The sequence below is a fragment of the Barbatula barbatula genome, assembly GCF_947034865.1.
Source record: "Barbatula barbatula genome assembly, chromosome: 14".
NCBI lineage: Eukaryota > Metazoa > Chordata > Actinopteri > Cypriniformes > Nemacheilidae > Barbatula > Barbatula barbatula.
Genome location: NC_136777.1, coordinates 545,636 through 568,354, shown reverse-complemented (window position 1 = coordinate 568,354; position 22,719 = coordinate 545,636). Strand labels below are relative to the sequence as shown.

General features: G+C 43.7%; 1 protein-coding gene across 1 annotated transcript in view; it reads left to right on the top strand.

Moving 5' to 3' along the window:
* Positions 1–5,134: 5,134 nt before the first annotated feature.
* Positions 5,135–22,719, top strand: part of inpp5a (inositol polyphosphate-5-phosphatase A) — a gene marked incomplete at its 5' end in the record, with an annotated part of 87,031 nt that continues 69,446 nt past the window's right edge. Inside the window, 3 exons of the mRNA XM_079473413.1 lie at positions 5,135–5,179; positions 5,467–5,567; positions 5,923–6,010. Of these exons, the coding sequence (XP_079329539.1) occupies positions 5,135–5,179; positions 5,467–5,567; positions 5,923–6,010 (234 nt within the window). The remainder of the gene's footprint in view (positions 5,180–5,466; positions 5,568–5,922; positions 6,011–22,719) is intronic.

The following is a 22,719-nucleotide window of genomic DNA, read 5'->3' as shown; positions in this document are numbered from 1 at the left end:
CTGTCACAGGATTGTTTGACATCCACGTGTCACGTGACTCAGAGTTTAGAAGTTATCATTTTCTAGATATGTATTTGCATCATCTCTCAGTGAGGATTTCCTCATGTCAGACTGTGAAATAGTGTCATGGAGTTGGTAAACCAAATATTGTCACTGTTGTAAATGAGCTTCTCTGTAATATTTAAAATATACTGCAGAGTATTACACTTATATGAACTTGTTTGTTTGAACATATTTACTGAGGCCATTCTTCTTTGTATTGGGTTTCTCACCAGAATAAAACCTTTGAAGATTAAACATTTTGTGCTACTCTGTTTGTGTATTTAAGCTCCAGTAATGAATAAACCTTATATACAGTGACTCATGTTGTGTGTTATAAGGATGGATTTGTTGGCCTGTTAAGGCAGGATTTAGTGGCTTGATGGTGGTTAGTGGTGGTTTGCATGTGAATTTGTTTAGATTTGAGAACAGTGTAAAGGATGATGTAAGTCAGTAGTGATATTAGTGTCTCATTGTGAGGAGGTGCAGACACGCGTCCTGACTGTTGTGTTATTTCTAGCAGCTTTATATAACAGTGAAAAGAACTGTGATGCTTGTGTTTAGATGTTGTGTTCAATGCAACAGGACACAAGACTGTCTACACTGTCTTATACTGTGTTAATGCACACACACACACACACACACACACACACACACACACACACACACACACACACACACACACACACACACACACACACACACACACAAATGCTCAGCTGATACACACACCCTTCATTAAGACACACAAGCACAATGCTCAGCTCATACCGTACACACACACACACACACACACATGCTCAGCTGATACACACACCCTTCATTAAGACACACACACACACACATGCTCAGTTGATACACACACCCTTCATTAAGACACACACACACACACACACACACACACACACACACACACACACACACACACACACACACACACACACACACACACAATGCTCAGCTCATACCTTACACACACACACACACACACACACACACACACACACAAATGCTCAGCTGATACCTTACACACACACACACACACACACACACACAAATGCTCAGCTGATACACACACCCTTCATTAAGACACACAAGCACAATGCTCAGCTCATACCTTACACACACACACACACACACACACAAATGCTCGGCTGATACACACACACACACATACTCGGCTGATACACACACCCTTCATTAAGACACACAAGCACAATGCTCAGCTCATACCTTACACACACACACACACACACACACACACACACACACAATGCTCAGCTCATACCTTACACACACACACACACAAAAAAGCTCGGCTGATACACACTCCCTTCATTAAGACACACACACACACACACACACACACACACACAAATGCTCAGCTGATACACACACCCTTCATTAAGACACACAAGCACAATGCTCAGCTCATACCGTACACACACACACACACACACACACATGCTCAGCTGATACACACACCCTTCATTAAGACACACACACACACACATGCTCAGTTGATACACACACCCTTCATTAAGACACACACACACACACATACACACACACACACACACACACACACACACACACACACACACACACACACAATGCTCAGCTCATACCTTACACACACACACACACACACACACACAGCACACACACACACACACACACACAAATGCTCAGCTGATACCTTACACACACACACACACACACACACACAAATGCTCAGCTGATACACACACCCTTCATTAAGACACACAAGCACAATGCTCAGCTCATACCTTACACACACACACACACACACACACAAATGCTCGGCTGATACACACACACACACATACTCGGCTGATACACACACCCTTCATTAAGACACACAAGCACAATGCTCAGCTCATACCTTACACACACACACACACACACACACAATGCTCAGCTCATACCTTACACACACACACACACAAAAAAGCTCGGCTGATACACACTCCCTTCATTAAGACACACACACACACACACACACACACACACACACACACAAATGCTCAGCTGATACACACACCCTTCATTAAGACACACAAGCACAATGCTCAGCTCATACCTTACACACACACACACACACACAAATGCTCGGCTGATACACACACACACACATACTCGGCTGATACACACACCCTTCATTAAGACACACAAGCACAATGCTCAGCTCATACCTTACACACACACACACACAAAAAAGCTCGGCTGATACACACTCCCTTCATTAAGACACACACACACACACACACACACAAATGCTCAGCTGATACACACTACCTTCATTAAGACACACACACACAATGCTCAGTTCATACCTTACACACACACACACACAAAAAAGCTCGGCTGATACACACTCCCTTCATTAAGACACACACACACACACACACACACACACACACACAAATGCTCAGCTGATACACACTACCTTCATTAAGACACACACACACATACACACAAATGCTCGGCTGATACACACGTCCTTCATTAAGACACACACACACACACAAATGCTCGGCTGATACACACTCCCTTCATTAAGACACACACACACACACACACACACACACACAAATGCTCAGCTGATACACACTACCTTCATTAAGACACACACACACATACACACAAATGCTCGGCTGATACACACGTCCTTCATTAAGACACACACACACAAATGCTCGGCTGATACACACTCCCTTCATTAAGACACACACATACAAATGCTCGGCTGATACACACTCCCTTCATTAAGACACACACATACAAATGCTCGGCTGATACACACGCCCTTCATTAAGACACACACACAAATGCTCGGCTGATACACACTCCCTTCATTAAGACACACACACAAATGCTCGGCTGATACACACTCCCTTCATTAAGACACACACATACAAATGCTCGGCTGATACACACGCCCTTCATTAAGACACACACACACACACACACACACACAAATGCTCGGCTGATACACACTCCCTTCATTAAGACACACACACGAATGCTTGGCTGATACACACTCCCTTCATTACGACACACACACAAATGCTCGGCTGATACACACTCCCTTCATTAAGACACACACACAAATGCTCGGCTGATACACACTCCCTTCATTAAGACACACACACAAATGCTCGGCTGATACACACTCCCTTCATTAAGACACACACACAAATGCTCGGCTGATACACACTCCCTTCATTAAGACACACACATACAAATGCTCGGCTGATACACACGCCCTTCATTAAGACACACACACACACACGAATGCTTGGCTGATACACACTCCCTTCATTAAGACACACACACACATACAAATGCTCGGCTGATACACACGCCCTTCATTAAGACACACACATACAAATGCTCGGCTGATACACACGCCCTTCATTAAGACACACACACACACACGAATGCTTGGCTGATACACACTCCCTTCATTAAGACACACACACACACACAAATGCTCGGCTGATACACACTCCCTTCATTAAGACACACACATACAAATGCTCGGCTGATACACACTCCCTTCATTAAGACACACACACAAATGCTTGGCTGATACACACGCCCTTCATTAAGACACACACACACACACAAATGCTCGGCTGATACACACTCCCTTCATTAAGACACACACACACACACAAATGCTCGGCTGATACACACGCCCTTCATTAAGACACACACACACACACAAATGCTCGGCTGATACACACTCCCTTCATTAAGACACACACACACACACAAATGCTCGGCTGATACACACTCCCTTCATTAAGACACACACACACACACAAATGCTCGGCTGATACACACTCCCTTCATTAAGACACACACACAAATGCTCGGCTGATACACACTCCCTTCATTAAGACACACACACACACACAAATGCTCGGCTGATACACACTCCCTTCATTAAGACACACACACAAATGCTCGGCTGATACACACTCCCTTCATTAAGACACACACACACACACACACACACACAAATGCTCAGCTGATACACACACCCTTCATTAAGACACACACACACAATGCTCAGCTCATACCGTACACACACACACACACACACACACACACAAATGCTCTGCTGATACACACTCCCTTCATTAAGACACACACACACACACACACACAAATGCTCAGCTGATACACACACCCTTCATTAAGACACACACACACAATGCTCAGCTCATACCGTACACACACACACACACACACACACACACACAAATGCTCGGCTGATACACACACCCTTCATTAAGACACACACACACAATGCTCAGCTCATACCGTACACACACACACAGACACACACACACACACAAATGCTCGGCTGATACACACTCCCTTCATTAAGACACACACACACACACACACACAAATGCTCAGCTGATACACACACCCTTCATTAAGACACACACACACAATGCTCAGCTCATACCGTACACACACACACACACACACACACACAAATGCTCTGCTGATACACACTCCCTTCATTAAGACACACACACACACACACACACAAATGCTCAGCTGATACACACACCCTTCATTAAGACACACACACACAATGCTCAGCTCATACCGTACACACACACACACACACACACACACACACAAATGCTCGGCTGATACACACACCCTTCATTAAGACACACACACACAATGCTCAGCTCATACCGTACACACACACACAGACACACACACACACACAGCCTTACGTCACTTACACTCGCTCATGTCACACACACTCTTTAGGTGTGAGGAGGAAAGCATCTCTCTAAACACAGTGAGTGGGGTTGTGTGACCTGACGTCTGGACATTGAGAGGTTCACTAATCATGTGCTGTTGGAGCACAAGGCCATCAGTCTGATGGAAAATCCATAGTGTTATTGCTCTACATTTACTTTGATTTGATTTGGCTTTTAGACGCAATAATGCCGCTGTGGAGTGCTGTGGGCCCAGAAGCCGGGCTCTGTCCTGGACCTTACTGCCCCACGGGCCTCACAAATCCCGTCTGACAGTGATGTATACCCGGCCCCGCAGCCTGAGCCTTGACCCGCCAGAGCCTGTGAGCGCTGTAATTCACCGGCGTATGGATTTTCACTTACGGGTCGACACCTTAAACAGCCCGATCTCAGTGTGACTGTACTTGTGAAAACATGAGCAGAGTAAAACTGCTCCTTTAACTGTCAGGAGTTCTGTATCTTTGCGTTTTCTGGATATTGTTCTGCTATATGTTTTATGACTATTTGTGTTTTTGTTTGGGTTTGACTGTAACCTGATTTATTATTATTATTATCAATCGATATTTAAAAATGTATTCACTTTTGATGTCCCTTTCTTCTTGTCTTGCAGACAGTTAAATCACACAGTCCGCACTTCGTTGCTCTTCACTGTCAGGAAGTTGGTGGGAAGAATTATGAAGCGTCCATGATGCACGTGGACACTTTCATCAAGTAAGTCTTAATATCCTCCTGCCTGCTCATTGGCTCTTTCAGATGTGATGAAATCCATCCGATCAGTGTTCGCTGTACAATCATGTCAGACACTATCTGATGCTCACATGGATCCGTTTCTCGTTCATACAAGAGCTTCAGGTCATGTCATGTACATTATTTCCACATCAAATGAGTGTCTGTAAAATGATTTAAAATTGTGATGTTATGTAATTCAGACGTGTAATTGTACAGTCAGTGTGTCATTATTACCGTACAAAACAACTGATTCTCTGGAGTACTTCAGGAGATACCACGGTATTTTCATGGTCAATCTTTACATGCGTGTTGAATTTGTGTTTTGTTCTTGTGTCAGAGATCTTCTGTCCAGCGATGCCATGAGAGACTTCAGCAGAGCTTGTGTGTATCTCGACAAGAACTACAAATCACAGGAGCACTTCACAGTAAGTCACATCATTTAAAACCTGGCACTGATCAAACTCAACAGAGATTTTTGACTGCATCGCTGTCCGTTCACTTTAGTGACCACACGGGGGCGTCTACTGAGCAGGTTTAGTTATTTAGCATATTATCTCAATATGTTTGTCCATGTGGTTAATACTCTTGTGAACATATGGCTGCAGGATTGGACGCACCTGCCTAATCTGGATTTTGTCTGTTTTACACTTGTAGTAAAGTTACCAAAACACTAATCACATTGATGTGCAGGAATTATTTTGTGACCAAATCTTCAAAAATACTTGATCTTTCGTCTTCTTCAGAGCAGCCCAGGATCATGAGAAGCATTGAATCAGTTTCATTGCACACTTCTTTGCTCTTCTGTCATGTTAAAGGTTTTGTAAAGAACCGTAATTTTTGGTGTCTGTATTGTAAGCTGTAAATTTTAAACTGTAAGCTTTTTTGTATTTCATCACAATTGCATTGTAACTGAAATTTCTGTGATGTATTCCTGCGTGAATTTACCATTTGCACACAACTTTGTCTTGATAATTCTCTCGGACTGGATATGTTTTGTATTGAATTGATAATGTCTGAGTTTTCATATTCAGGGTCATTAGATCAGTTCTGGTTGATCTTCAGAATTCAGGATAGCAGCAGCTACCTGCAGTGGCCACCAGGTGGCAGCAGAGGCTCAGTGATAAGAGTCCAGAGACCTGGATGAGCAGAAATCACTTACTTGAATCATTCTCAAAATCAAAGATCTGTTTGAGACTTCTAAAAGTGTTTATGACTAGGGTTGGGTATCATTTTAATTTTAGCGCTTCGGTTCCAATTCTGCTAATCGAATCCGGTTCTTATCGATTCTCTGTTACGATTCCAAAAACATTTTTGGGAGAGAAAAAATATCAAATATTTAAAGAAAACCGTTTTAACCTTTTATTCTTGTCACATTTAGGCTATAACCAGTAGACTGTGACTGTGACAATTCATCAAATAATGAAATAAACAAAACTTCCATTAATGAACAATCAGAAGCAATTTCAAACCTAAACTATTTAAGCATAACACAAAAATACAACAGAAAATGTATAACATGCAGTTGCTAGATCGTCCATTATATAAACAATTATTTGTGAATAAAATAAATTTTTAAGAAGTGATTAAATTAATAATTCAAATGAATATCATTTAAAATAAACTAGAACATGTTGTACTGTAGCTTGCTGAATGTATTTAATTATGATCACTATTTAAAAAAATTAAGTAACAAAAACTGGATGTCTTTTCATCTCTAAATATCTCTGATAATAGCTGTAAGTTGTAGCCGGAGGACTCGAGGCCGAGAGACTTAAACACGCTGCAAGTTTAACCAAACTTTTGAACGTTTGCTGCGTTCATAGTGCCGATGGTAATGAACTGTGCACGTGCATAATGAGATAAAGTCCTCAACAGTCATATACTCACTGCCTACACGAGTGATTGAAGAGTCAGGAATTGATAACACAGATATGGGCGCATCCTATCGAATCCCCGTTTCTTTGAAATTTGGAACTGGTTTTCGATACCCAACCCTAATCATGACAGAAGTCTCCATTTACAATTGTACATTGGACAGACGTGTTTATCTAAAGGCTGGCAAATCATTTGTGTTATCAGTATGTGAGTTCCCAAGGAACCTTTTACTCTTTACACTTCTAGTGCAATGCTTTACCAGGAGGTGGTTTGTAATGTGTGTCTGGTTTTGATGCATCTAAAGAGTATTTCTGTGATGACAAAGTTTGGAGTGTCTGCTACAGTCAATAAATCTCTTAATAGTCTGCTCAGACATCACGCGTGTCATTTACCTGCACGCCGCCCGCGTTTGTTTTTCTCCTGTAACTGTTTGTTGTCTGCTCGTCCTGTCGATATTCTCATGACGTGAGATTTGTTTGCTTCTCTTGTGAAAGACTCCGAATATTAGTTTACACACAGTATGTGGTGTGCGGAGAGATGTGTGATGTGTTTGTTCAGAGGAATTTAGGAGGATGTTGAGGAAACCCACAACAATTACAGAAACGCACAAACAGATGCTCAAACACGATCTTCTGAATGAATGATTCAGTTTCACTGTGAGATGAATCATTCTGTAGGTCTGTGTCTGCGTTCAGGATTTTGAGTGACAGCGGTGGTTGTTTTATGGCTCTTGTAAAGTATACAGGAGGTAAAATGTCAATTAGAGGAAGCATCGCTGATCACACAGCCCCCCCTTCAGTTCACTAGTTCCAGACCATTAATATTTATCATGCCGCTCTGCCCAGGGCCCAGAGGCTCATGGGTAATGATGTGCACTAATATCCGCCCCTTATTACCAATGCACGTGTCTGTGTGTGCTTGTCACAGTGTGTTAAAGCTAACTTGCCCTCGTCTGGTAACACACAATAACTTACTGCTGTGACACTCATTTTTAATTGGAACCGAAATCCATCAGAGACGCATGATAATATTAGAGTATCGGTCCTGTTTCATTCACTGAGGGCTGTTCAAAACCTGCCTCAGCTCCGTGTTACTGCTCATGATGAATGAACACGCGTGTTTGAGCCACATCAGGTGATGTGTTTTATATCTCACATGTGTGTGTGTGATGATATCTCCGGCTGAAGGCTGATAACATTGCTCGGTTGTGTCCCGTCGGGCGGCATTAGAAGTGTCATGTGCTTTAGTCAGACCGCCGCTTCCCATGAATGCTCACACAGACTACAGAACAGTTACAGACAGAAAGATCTGTGTGTGTGTGTGTGTGTGTAAAGTCAAGCATGAAAAGAGTTTGTCCAGCATCACACTGCAAAAAATGACTGTCTTACTTAGTATCTTCATCTGGTTTTCCAGTACAAAAGGCAAAAATTCTTGAATCAAGATGCATTTTCTTAATGGGTAAAATTACTTAAGAATAGAAATCTTGTTTTTAGACAACATAACTTGACATTTCAGTGAATTTGTCCTTAAAACAAGCTAATAAATCTGCCAACGGGGTAAAAAAAGAACCTTGAATTTTGTGACGAAGACAAATGTAAACCTTAATTCAAGATGATTTTCTTACCTCATTGGCAGATTTATTTGCTTGTTTTAAGCACAAATTCACTGAAATTTCTTATTTTTTGTTCAAAAACAAGATGGGTAATTTTGCTCAAGAAAATGAATCTTGATTCAATAATGTTTTGACATTTTTATTGGAAAACAAGATGAAAATACTAAGTAAGAAAGTCATTTTTTTGCAGTGCATTTGTGCTGATCCAATCATGCGTCTCGTTGCAGAATATTATTGAGATTTGTGGCTCTTTTTTATTTAAAGTGATTTTAGTTCATCCAATACCACTCTCACATTCAGTGTGTTTATTTTATAGCGGGTAGGTATATAATCTGATGTATATTCAGATCAGTGATGAATCACCCTTTATTTCCTCCTCCAGTCTTTTGACCCTGAACATAACCAGCTTAAAATATTGCAAACTAAATCCCCGGCCTCCTATTTCAATATAGTGTTGTGAGCTACAGAACAGCCCAAAGCTGTTTGAATGGTCCGGACGTTAGTAGAGTCATAATTCTCACACACCATCCGTCAAAACACACACACACACGCACACAATCGATGAATCTGCCATCAGATATGAATTATGAGGGGAAGCGGTCGCGAGGTGCTGGAAAAATGTGTGCTGAAATATATACGCAGTTAATGGATTACATTGATGAGCCGGTGCACCTGCCAGAGGTCTGGAGGCTCTCCGGTGCCCTCACACCAACAACAACACGTATGTGACACGCACTTAACGTGTTTGTGACAAGCACACATGCTTCTGCAGGTAAACTGACTCAGCGATGTGTGTGTGTGTGTTTGGTTTCAGGAGATTCAGCTGAATGTAAGGGGTGAGTAAATCACCTGTGTGTGTGTGTGCGGCCCCCCGGCAGCCCCCGGTCCCGTGTGTGTGTGTAAGGGCCAGAGTGAAGGTGAAGCTGTCATATCGATCTTTTTAGTGCTAAAATATGAGCCACTTTACTTTGCTCTCCAGCACAGTGATGTGAAAAATAATAACTTGGCCCCAAATTAAAAATATTGATCGCTTAGGAGGTGTTGAGAGCAAATAAACACAGACTGAAGGATTTTACCCCCCCCCCCCCTCTCTCTCTCTCTCTCTCTCTCTCTCTCTCTCGCTCTCTCTCTCTTTCTCTCTGTCGGTCTCTCCCTCACAACACCACTCGTTTCCCATCATGCCCTCTTGCACTGCAAATACAGAGTGTTTGTATGTTTCCGCTCTGTTCCAAAATCTAAGAAACTGCGTCTATGAAAACATTATTATTGCCAAATTCCAAAGCAATACTGGATGCCCCTTCCACAGAGAATTCAATCCCAGAATCCATTGCAATGAAAGGAGAAAAATCCCTCCCGAGTTGTTGAAAGTATTGATAAAATAATGTTTAATTAAGCTTTATCTATCTTTGATAGAGCTTAGAAACTTGTTCACACGGAGAGCTTGAGTTTCTGTTGATGCTGCAGGAGGCGGCTTTACTCTTTGGCTCTTGGAGCAGAAGTTGTGTTTTATATTCAGGTTGAGTGTTTGTGATGTCATTGCACGTGAATAATAATGTCAGTATTGATGTTGAAGTGCAGTGGATCTGGGCTGCGTTCCCGTTAACGTTGTCTCTAAAGGTTCACCTTAACTCAAGTTATACCTCTTCTAGGCGTGTCCCCCAAACTATACCTTTTGAGGTTACACAAGGAAAACCTTCTTAAGTGCGACGTTAGGTTGATATCGATGCCTCGAGAATTGATTGTTCGCTCTACCTTGTGTTATAGAGTGGGTAAAGTATTGAGAAAAACATGTTTATTACAAAGAAACGCTTTAGAAATAGTAGAAATGGCATCTTTCAGGGCTCACTGAAATAGTATACTGTAATTAAAGAAAGAAGTATGTGTGTGTCTGCGTGTATATATAATTTCCCCCCTCACAGCCATACGACTTCTGCGTTAACTGGCTGTTTGGTTTCGTTTGTTTTTGAAAGGGTCATTTATATTATTCTCATAGTTTGCCATTGTGTGTTTATGTTCTCCACGATCTGTGTTGATTCACATTATTGGTGTAAATCACTCATTCGTGTGAAGGGATAAGTGTCCCATCCAGAATGCCAATCGCTTGTGGGACACCCGCAACGGCATGGAAAGCCTTGATGTGCCTCCATCACGTTGTGCTGGCGAAAGCCCTGCGTATGTAATCGGTGGCATGACGGAGCAGGATGTTTGTCACGGAGTGAACGCACCGTCACACTGAGGTCTTTCTCAGCCCATATTCATCCCCAAACACCTCCAGAAACTCTGGAGCAGCTGATTTTTGGGGGTGAGGGCGTAGCTCCGTGGAGCTTGTCGCGACAAAGTTGGGCCAACAAGATGCAAGAGCTGCAGAATTTGCTCCTGTGGCAGGAATAATTTGTGTAGAATTGTCTCTTCTGTCATGGTAGCCAGGGAACTAACATGAAATTGTGCAAATACACTAATTCACAGGCTCCGCTGATGGCGCCGGCTTTGATTTAAGACAACCGTTCGCTGTAGTTTGACCAAACTCCCCATAGCATCCATTCCCTTTAAATAGACTCCTAAACCTTTGCTGTTAAACGCAGTGCCAGCTAATGTGCCTTGGGATAATAGGCTGTAATTAAAAACGCTAACTACCATCAGTGTATGACAATTTTATTCATGAAAACACTTCAATCACTGAGTGTACTAAGTTAAAGTAAAAATTTAAATTTAATACTAAATAGAATTGTATATTTAATTATTATATTACATTTTTTATGTGAAATTATTAAACTGCGTTGTAGAAAAGCTTATTGCATAGCGGTATGAACCATCAAAGGCGATAAGATATAGCTGAGAGCGCCTCAGACCAACCTACAAAAGTATGACTTACAGAAGGTTTACTTAACTAAGAAGGTTTCGAGAAACACATATTAACGATAAAGCACAGCTTAAGGTATAACTCAAGTACGAAGTAACGTTTATTAAAAAAAAAACACTCACTAACCTCACTATTCTTTGCTTTGTATACTGTACTAGGCGTTAATGGACTAGGTTGATGCACTTATGTATTTTGTTTCCTATGTTGTTATAATTCCTTCCAATGTTTCCTCATCTGTAAGTCGCTTTGGATAAAAGCATCTGCTAAATGACTAAATGTAAATCTAATAAGGTTTCGGGAAACGCAGCCCAGGACTGATATATCATCAGGCAGTGAGATGTTTATCTCCACGTGTGAGAAATCCCATTGCTCATCATTTTCTTCGCATCTGTTTTCCACTTCTTTTATATTCTCTTGGTAACAGATTAAGTGCCGGCAGCCCATCAAACGTTTGGGAAAACAATTGGCACAAGGTTAATTTTATTGCGAGCGCCGTGCATTTGTGAGCAGGCTTGAAGTGTCCTGATAGATGTCTTTCCTCTGCTGACGGGAATTAAAATGAGGAGAGGGAAACCCAATCTGACCTGCCTCGGTTTCCTCCAATTAACATGAATCTCACACAAACACGCTCACAGATCTGATACACTTACAGCGTCTCTCCATTAGAGAATAAAGTATCAAAAAAAGGATCGTGTGAGAACTGATAGTTTTGATTTCTCTTACAGTCTTTTATTTCAAGACATGGAGCGAGAGAGAGAGAGAGAGAGAGAGCATCTGATTTGACTCCTGATAGTCCCTCATCACACTCGGCTTGTGTGTCATTTCTCTCTGCTCTGGTGTGTGTGTGTTATGTGTAATATTAGTTTGTATTTTCTGTTCATGTAGACCGAGTAACCCGTCGTCACCCTCCAAAAGACTTTTATTCTTTAATTACAACGACTGACTTTGCTCAACCTTCATTTGACATCATCTCACGCCGAGCATGTGTGTGACATGAACACAAACACACACACTCCATCAGTATTATTAATGCGGCTAAAAGCTTCTTAATGCTGGAGCCCATCATTAACTGTGTGTGTGTGGCAGGTCAAAGGTCATGCCATATGAATGCATGTCTATATTAAGGTTAATTTATTTGGGCTCATGAATTACTTTGATGGTCCTCAAATGCATGTAAACAAATCTTAATCCCAAAATTCTGTCATCATTTCCTCTCCTTCGAGTCGTTCCACATGTGTTTAAATGTCTTTGTTCTGATGAACACAGAAAAAGATATTTGTGAAGAATTCTTGTGACCAAACTGATCTTGACTATCATAGTGGGACAAATGTTTTTTGTAAATGTCTTTGTTCTGATATTTTGAAAATGTAGGACAGCAGTTCTGGAGCACTTTTGACTATCATTGTCATTTTTCCTACTATGGGAGTCAATGGGGGCAAAATCTGTCTGTTATTAGCATTCTTCCAAATATCTTTCTCTGCGTTCATCAGAACAAACACATTTATACACATTTGGAACGACTTCGGAGGCGAGTAAATGATGACAGAATTTTCATTTTTGGGTGAAGTATCACTTTAAGTGTTTCTATCCTCAGTGTAAAATTAATTTATACAAACAGCACTTCCATTTCAATATTGGAATCCAATGGTGAATGAATAACCATCTGACCGATCACATCAGGCTGCACCATCTGACCGATCACATCAGAATAAACCATCTGACCGATCACATCAGACTAAACCATCTGACCGATCACATCAGGCTAAACCATCTGACCGATCACATCAGGCTGCACCATCTGACCGATCACATCAGGCTAAACCATCTGACCGATCACATCAGAATAAACCATCTGACCGATCACATCAGACTAAACCATCTGACCGATCACATCAGGCTAAACCATCTGACCGATCACATCAGGCTAAACCATCTGACCGATCACATCAGGCTGAACCATCTGACCGATCACATCAGGCTAAACCATCTGACCGATCACATCAGGCTGAACCATCTGACCGATCACATCAGGCTAAACCATCTGACCGATCACATCAGAATAAACCATCTGACCGATCACATCAGGCTAAACCATCTGACCGATCACATCAGAATAAACCATCTGACCGATCACATCAGGCTAAACCATCTGACCGATAACATCAGGCTGAACCATCTGACCGATCACATCAGGCTAAACCATCTGACCGATAACATCAGACTAAACCATCTGACCGATAACATCAGGCTAAACCATCTGACCGATCACATCAGGCTAAACCATCTGACCGATCACATCAGGCTAAACCATCTGACCGATCACATCAGAATAAACCATCTGACCGATCACATCAGGCTAAACCATCTGACCGATCACATCAGAATAAACCATCTGACCGATCACATCAGGCTAAACCATCTGACCGATAACATCAGGCTGAACCATCTGACCGATCACATCAGGCTAAACCATCTGACCGATCACATCAGGCTAAACCATCTGACCGATAACATCAGGCTGAACCATCTGACCGATCACATCAGGCTGAACCATCTGACCGATCACATCAGGCTAAACCATCTGACCGATCACATCAGGCTAAACCATCTGACCGATAACATCAGACTAAACCATCTGACCGATCACATCAGACTAAACCATCTGACCGATAACATCAGGTTAAACCATCTGACCGATCACATCAGACTAAACCATCTGACCGATAACATCAGGTTAAACCATCTGACCGATCACATCAGACTAAACCATCTGACCGATCACATCAGACTAAACCATCTGACCGATCACATCAGGCTGAACCATCTGACCGATCACATCAGGCTAAACCATCTGACCGATAACATCAGGCTGAACCATCTGACCGATCACATCAGGCTGAACCATCTGACCGATCACATCAGGCTAAACCATCTGACCGATCACATCAGAATAAACCATCTGACCGATCACATCAGGCTGAACCATCTGACCGATCACATCAGGCTGAACCATCTGACCGATCACATCAGGCTAAACCATCTGACCGATAACATCAGGCTAAACCATCTGACCGATCACATCAGGCTAAACCATCTGACCGATCACATCAGGCTAAACCATCTGACCGATAACATCAGGCTGAACCATCTGACCGATCACATCAGAATAAACCATCTGACCGATCACATCAGAATAAACCATCTGACCGATCACATCAGGCTGAACCATCTGACCGATCACATCAGGCTGAACCATCTGACCGATCACATCAGGCTAAACCATCTGACCGATAACATCAGGCTAAACCATCTGACCGATAACATCAGACTAAACCATCTGACCGATCACATCAGACTAAACCATCTGACCGATAACATCAGGTTAAACCATCTGACCGATCACATCAGACTAAACCATCTGACCGATAACATCAGGTTAAACCATCTGACCGATCACATCAGACTAAACCATCTGACCGATCACATCAGGCTAAACCATCTGACCGATCACATCAGGCTGAACCATCTGACCGATAACATCAGGCTAAACCATCTGACCGATAACATCAGGCTAAACCATCTGACCGATCACATCAGGCTAAACCATCTGACCGATAACATCAGGCTAAACCATCTGACCGATAACATCAGGCTAAACCATCTGACCGATAACATCAGGCTAAACCATCTGACCGATAACATCAGAATAAACCATCTGACCGATCACATCAGGCTGAACCATCTGACCGATCACATCAGGCTAAACCATCTGACCGATCACATCAGGCTAAACCATCTGACCGATCACATCAGGCTAAACCATCTGACCGATCACATCAGGCTAAACCATCTGACCGATCACATCAGGCTGCACCATCTGACCGATAACATCAGGCTAAACCATCTGACCGATCACATCAGAATAAACCATCTGACCGATCACATCAGAATAAACCATCTGACCGATCACATCAGGCTAAACCATCTGACCGATCACATCAGGCTAAACCATCTGACCGATCACATCAGGCTAAACCATCTGACCGATCACATCAGGCTAAACAATCACATCAGGCTAAACCATCTGACCGATCACATCAGGCTAAACCATCTGACCGATAACATCAGGCTGAACCATCTGACCGATCACATCAGGCTAAACCATCTGACCGATCACATCAGAATAAACCATCTGACCGATCACATCAGGCTGAACCATCTGACCGATCACATCAGGCTAAACCATCTGACCGATCACATCAGGCTGAACCATCTGACCGATCACATCAGGCTAAACCATCACATCAGGCTAAACCATCTGACCGATCACATCAGGCTAAACCATCTGACCGATAACATCAGGCTAAACCATCTGACCGATCACATCAGAATAAACCATCTGACCGATCACATCAGGCTGAACCATCTGACCGATCACATCAGGCTAAACCATCTGACCGATCACATCAGGCTAAACCATCTGACCGATCACATCAGGCTAAACCATCTGACCGATCACATCAGGCTAAACCATCTGACCGATCACATCAGAATAAACCATCTGACCGATCACATCAGGCTAAACAATCACATCAGGCTAAACCATCTGACCGATCACATCAGGCTAAACCATCTGACCGATAACATCAGGCTAAACCATCTGACCGATCACATCAGAATAAACCATCTGACCGATCACATCAGGCTGAACCATCTGACCGATCACATCAGGCTAAACCATCTGACCGATCACATCAGGCTAAACCATCTGACCGATCACATCAGGCTAAACCATCTGACCGATCACATCAGGCTAAACCATCTGACCGATCACATCAGAATAAACCATCTGACCGATCACATCAGACTAAACCATCTGACCGATCACATCAGGCTGCACCATCTGACCGATCACATCAGGCTAAACCATCTGACCGATCACATCAGAATAAACCATCTGACCGATCACATCAGGCTAAACCATCTGACCGATCACATCAGAATAAACCATCTGACCGATAACATCAGGCTGAACCATCTGACCGATCACATCAGGCTAAACCATCTGACCGATCACATCAGACTAAACCATCTGACCGATCACATCAGAATAAACCATCTGACCAATAACATCAGGCTAAACCATCTGACCGATCACATCAGACTAAACCATCTGACCGATCACATCAGGCTAAACCATCTGACCGATCACATCAGGCTAAACCATCTGACCGATCACATCAGACTAAACCATCTGACCGATCACATCAGGCTAAACCATCTGACCGATCATATCAGGCTAAACCATCTGACCGATCACATCAGGCTAAACCATCTGACCGATCACATCAGGCTGCACCATCTGACCGATCACATCAGGCTAAACCATCTGACCGATAACATCAGGCTAAACCATCTGACCGATCACATCAGGCTAAACCATCTGACCGATAACATCAGACTAAACCATCTGACCGATCACATCAGGCTAAACCATCTGACCGATCACATCAGACTAAACCATCTGACCGATCACATCAGGCTAAACCATCTGACCGATCACATCAGGCTAAACCATCTGACCGATCACATCAGACTAAACCATCTGACCGATCACATCAGACTAAACCATCTGACCGATCACATCAGGCTAAACCATCTGACCGATCACATCAGGCTAAACCATCTGACCGATCACATCAGACTAAACCATCTGACCGATCACATCAGGCTAAACCATCTGACCGATTTGAGATTCAGTTAAGAAGTAAAGTAAGAATAACTACCTATTATTAGAAAATTATTTTTTACACCTATGTACATAAACTTGTTGTTGGACACTCCATAAACCAAAGTAGGTTGCCTCAGCAAGCGCGTAGCATCACCATGGAAACGCCCGCAGCCTCATGATGTTTTCTGCGCAGGTAAACAGAAACATACTATGATAAAGCTCTCGCTTATGTTTCTCTTCTCATTACTCCGAACACTCACTCGTCGTGATGTAGCCGTCACACTGCAGTTGACTGTTAGATCCATCGAATCTGAGGGTGAGCATTGATTTGGAAGTCTGTCTGACGCCCTCCGGCCTCCACGCTGAAGGACTATTAATGAGTCTGACATGAATCAACAGCGCTCTGATGGATCACGGGCGTTCTGGGGAAAGAATCTGATCTCACCCCAAAGCCTCAATAGCTATTAGCATAACATCAGAGATGCAGCGCTGCTCCTCTGCTAATTAAATACCCCACGGTCACGTTTGTTGTTCTTATTTATCCTTTATTGACTCGCATTTAATAATTCATTAAGCCGAAGCGTTTGGGTCTCATTAGAGCGTTTGATGAAGAGCCCGTGAGCACTTCAGCAGATCCCACGGAGACAGACGGCTGTTCTTCACCATCTGCTGATGTCACAAGCTGTTTAACGTTGTCAATCGTTAATGTTTCTGCTTTAAAGCTTAGCAGCCAAATGCAGCTCACACTGACATTAGAAAGACAGATGTGACACCAGGAGCTGTTAGACCACCTCACCCGCTTTTAAAACAGCATCTGTGTTTATCGTTTTCAAACATGCTGACTGGCCTTTATCTGCCGTGAGGAAGTGACGTGTGTCTCAGCAAGACGTGGAGCAGGAAGTGATGTGTTTCTCAGCAGGAAGTGACGTGTGTCTCAGCAAGACGTGGAAGTGAAGCGGGAAGTGACGTGCCTCAGCAGGAAGTGATGTGCGTCCGTCTCAGAAGAAAGTACTGTGAAAAGATTAGGAAGTGACGTGTGTCTCAGCAGGAAGTGAAGCAGTGAGTGATGTGGGTCTCAGCAGGAAGTGAAGCATTGAGTGATGTGGGTCTCAATAGGAAGTGACGTGTAGTCTCAGCAGGAAGTGAAGCAGTGAGTGACGTGTGTCTCAGCAGGAAGTGAAGCAGTGAGTGATGTGTGTCTCAGCAGGAAGTGACGTGTAGTCTCAGCAGGAAGTGAAGCAGTGAGTGACGTGTGTCTCAGCAGGAAGTGAAGCAGTGAGTGACGTGTGTCTCAGCAGTAAATGAAGCAGTGAGTGACGTGTGTCTCAGCAGGAAGTGAAGCAGTGAGTGACGTGTGTCTCAGCAGGAAGTGAAGCAGTGAGTGACGTGTGTCTCAGCAGGAAGTGAAGCAGTGAGTGATGTGGGTCTCAATAGGAAGTGACGTGTAGTCTCAGCAGGAAGTGAAGCAGTGAGTGATGTGTGTCTCAGCAGGAAGTGAAGCAGTGAGTGATGTGTGTCTCAGCAGGAAGTGAAGCAGTGAGTGACGTGTGTCTCAGCAGGAAGTGACGTGTGTCTCAGCAGGAAGTGAAGCAGTGAGTGATGTGTGTCTCAGCAGGAAGTGAAGCAGTGAGTGATGTGTGTATCAGCAGGAAGTGAAGCAGTGAGTGACGTGTAGTCTCAGCAGGAAGTGAAGCAGTGAGTGACGTGTGTCTCAGCAGGAAGTGAAGCAGTGAGTGACGTGTAGTCTCAGCAGGAAGTGAAGCAGTGAGTGATGTGGGTCTCAATAGGAAGTGAAGCAGTGAGTGATGTGGGTCTCAATAGGAAGTGACGTGTAGTCTCAGCAGGAAGTGAAGCAGTGAGTGACGTGTAGTCTCAGCAGGAAGTGAAGCAGTGAGTGATGTGGGTCTCAATAGGAAGTGAAGCAGTGAGTGATGTGTGTCTCAGCAGGAACTGACGTGTAGTCTCAGCAGGAAGTGAAGCAGTGAGTGACGTGTAGTCTCAGCAGGGAGTGAAGCAGTGAGTGACGTGTGTCTCAGCAGGAAGTGAAGCAGTGAGTGATGTGTGTATCAGCAGGAAGTGAAGCAGTGAGTGACGTGTGTATCAGCAGGAAGTGAAGCAGTGAGTGATGTGTGTATCAGCAGGAAGTGAAGCAGTGAGTGACGTGTGTATCAGCAGGAAGTGAAGCAGTGAGTGATGTGTGTATCAGCAGGAAGTGAAGCAGTGAGTGACGTGTGTCTCAGCAGGAAGTGAAGCAGTGAGTGACGTGTGTCTCAGCAGGAAGTGAAGCAGTGAGTGACGTGTGTCTCAGCAGGAAGTGACGTGTAGTCTCAGCAGGAAGTGAAGCAGTGAGTGACGTGTGTCTCAGCAGGAAGTGAAGCAGTGAGTGATGTGTGTATCAGCAGGAAGTGAAGCAGTGAGTGACGTGTGTATCAGCAGGAAGTGAAGCAGTGAGTGATGTGTGTCTCAGCAGGAAGTGACGTGTAGTCTCAGCAGGAAGTGAAGCAGTGAGTGACGTGTGTCTCAGCAGGAAGTGAAGCAGTGAGTGATGTGTGTCTCAGCAGGAAGTGAAGCAGTGAGTGACGTGTGTCTCAGCAGGAAGTGAAGCAGTGAGTGATGTGTGTCTCAGCAGGAAGTGAAGCAGTGAGTGATGTGTGTATCAGCAGGAAGTGAAGCAGTGAGTGACGTGTAGTCTCAGCAGGAAGTGAAGCAGTGAGTGACGTGTGTCTCAGCAGGAAGTGAAGCAGTGAGTGACGTGTAGTCTCAGCAGGAAGTGAAGCAGTGAGTGATGTGGGTCTCAATAGGAAGTGAAGCAGTGAGTGATGTGGGTCTCAATAGGAAGTGACGTGTAGTCTCAGCAGGAAGTGAAGCAGTGAGTGACGTGTAGTCTCAGCAGGAAGTGAAGCAGTGAGTGATGTGGGTCTCAATAGGAAGTGAAGCAGTGAGTGATGTGTGTCTCAGCAGGAACTGACGTGTAGTCTCAGCAGGAAGTGAAGCAGTGAGTGACGTGTAGTCTCAGCAGGGAGTGAAGCAGTGAGTGACGTGTGTCTCAGCAGGAAGTGAAGCAGTGAGTGATGTGTGTATCAGCAGGAAGTGAAGCAGTGAGTGACGTGTGTATCAGCAGGAAGTGAAGCAGTGAGTGATGTGTGTATCAGCAGGAAGTGAAGCAGTGAGTGACGTGTGTCTCAGCAGGAAGTGAAGCAGTGAGTGACGTGTGTCTCAGCAGGAAGTGAAGCAGTGAGTGACGTGTGTCTCAGCAGGAAGTGACGTGTAGTCTCAGCAGGAAGTGAAGCAGTGAGTGACGTGTGTCTCAGCAGGAAGTGAAGCAGTGAGTGATGTGTGTATCAGCAGGAAGTGAAGCAGTGAGTGACGTGTGTATCAGCAGGAAGTGAAGCAGTGAGTGATGTGTGTCTCAGCAGGAAGTGACGTGTAGTCTCAGCAGGAAGTGAAGCAGTGAGTGACGTGTGTCTCAGCAGGAGGTGACGTGTAGTCTCAGCAGGAAGTGAAGCAGTGAGTGACGTGTAGTCTCAGGAGGAATTGAGGTTTCTGGAGTAGGAGAGTCCTACTTTAGGAGTCAGTCTAACATTTAAAAGCTGGTTAGGGAGGAGAAGTCTTTATGAACATGCTCAATTTAAAGCTCTTAACCAGGCAGAGAGATTACAGGACTGAGGAATGAGCTTCATGTTTCCTTTGTGAGCACACTGATTAATGGATGACTGGATAAATGATTTCTTCATGTGATGGATTTGTGCTGTTGTTTAGCTGAGTTTATTTTTCGTATGGGCTTCACATCAATGTAGATGTCAGCTGATATTCTGTCCTACTTTCTTTTGTGTTATTTAAATCCGCTGTTTTTGACGATTGTATTTTGATACATCTTTTAAGTTATAAATATACGATTTTGAGATAATCTAATATTTTGACATGATCACACACTTCTTTTTATTAGTATTACATTTTATCTTTTCATTTCTTAGCCTTTGGTTTTCTAACTCTCTGAGTTGAAATCTGCCGTCACATATTCATTGCTGTTGGAATATTTCATTATTCAATATTTTCATGTCATTTTTATTGTTTCCAGTCTGTTTTCAGTTGTGCTGATTGTAAAACGAACACTCAAGTTATTGAAATGATCTAATTCCAAACAACACACGTGTCATACGGTCAGCGGATACTCATGTAAATCGGATTATGTGACGTGGAGGGGCTTCATCTGTTTTTGTAAAACATCAATCGGTCGCTCAACTAAAGCACATAGCCGGAGTTAAAACACACGTAAAGCACACACACTCGTTGAAGAGCAGTGTCGCCCGCCTTGCCCTCTTGTCATGAGCAAATAATGACATTTAAATCAAACATTAACAGGCTTAATTACTTTGAGATTGTCATTTTAATTTACACTGATATAGTATTGATCACACAGACAGAGATTAAGGCTCTCTCCGGAGCCGACGATGTGGAATTAAACAGGGTCCGCGGGGCCTCCAGGGGCTCGTCACGTCTGCGGTCAGCTCCCCGGCAGAGGAATGATATTTCCTCCTAATGAACTGGTGCCATGCGCCGACATGAATCCAGGCCCTGCTGGAGAAGAAGGGAAATAATGGGCTTTGCTGGGTTACTCATTCGCTGCCATGCACCAAATCTCCTGTGATTCATCGGCAGAGCCTCCGTGTTTGCCTGCTTCCTTCGGCCCGTCTGACCTTTTCCCAGTTAAAGTGTATATATGTCCCCCCGCACACGCCGGGTCCTCCGGGACGGCCCTGCACAGGTGCGCAGTGGGGAGGAGGGGCGAGACATGTTCAGGGACCCATCAGACACTAATCCACACGCCTGTTGTTCTCCTCCCCAGCTCGTGATTCGGGGATGTAAGAGAACCGGCTGTCTGTATGTGGATGTGTCAAGCACTTGCGGTTTATGGCACGGAGAAATAACGATCTGTAATCCAGGCTATTACTTGAAAGGTATAAGAAGCACTGATGTGTTTTTTCTGCCATCAGATTGTTGAATTGGTTCAGTGGTAGGTTGGTGACCCTCTGTAGATTTTGTAAAGAGTATGAAT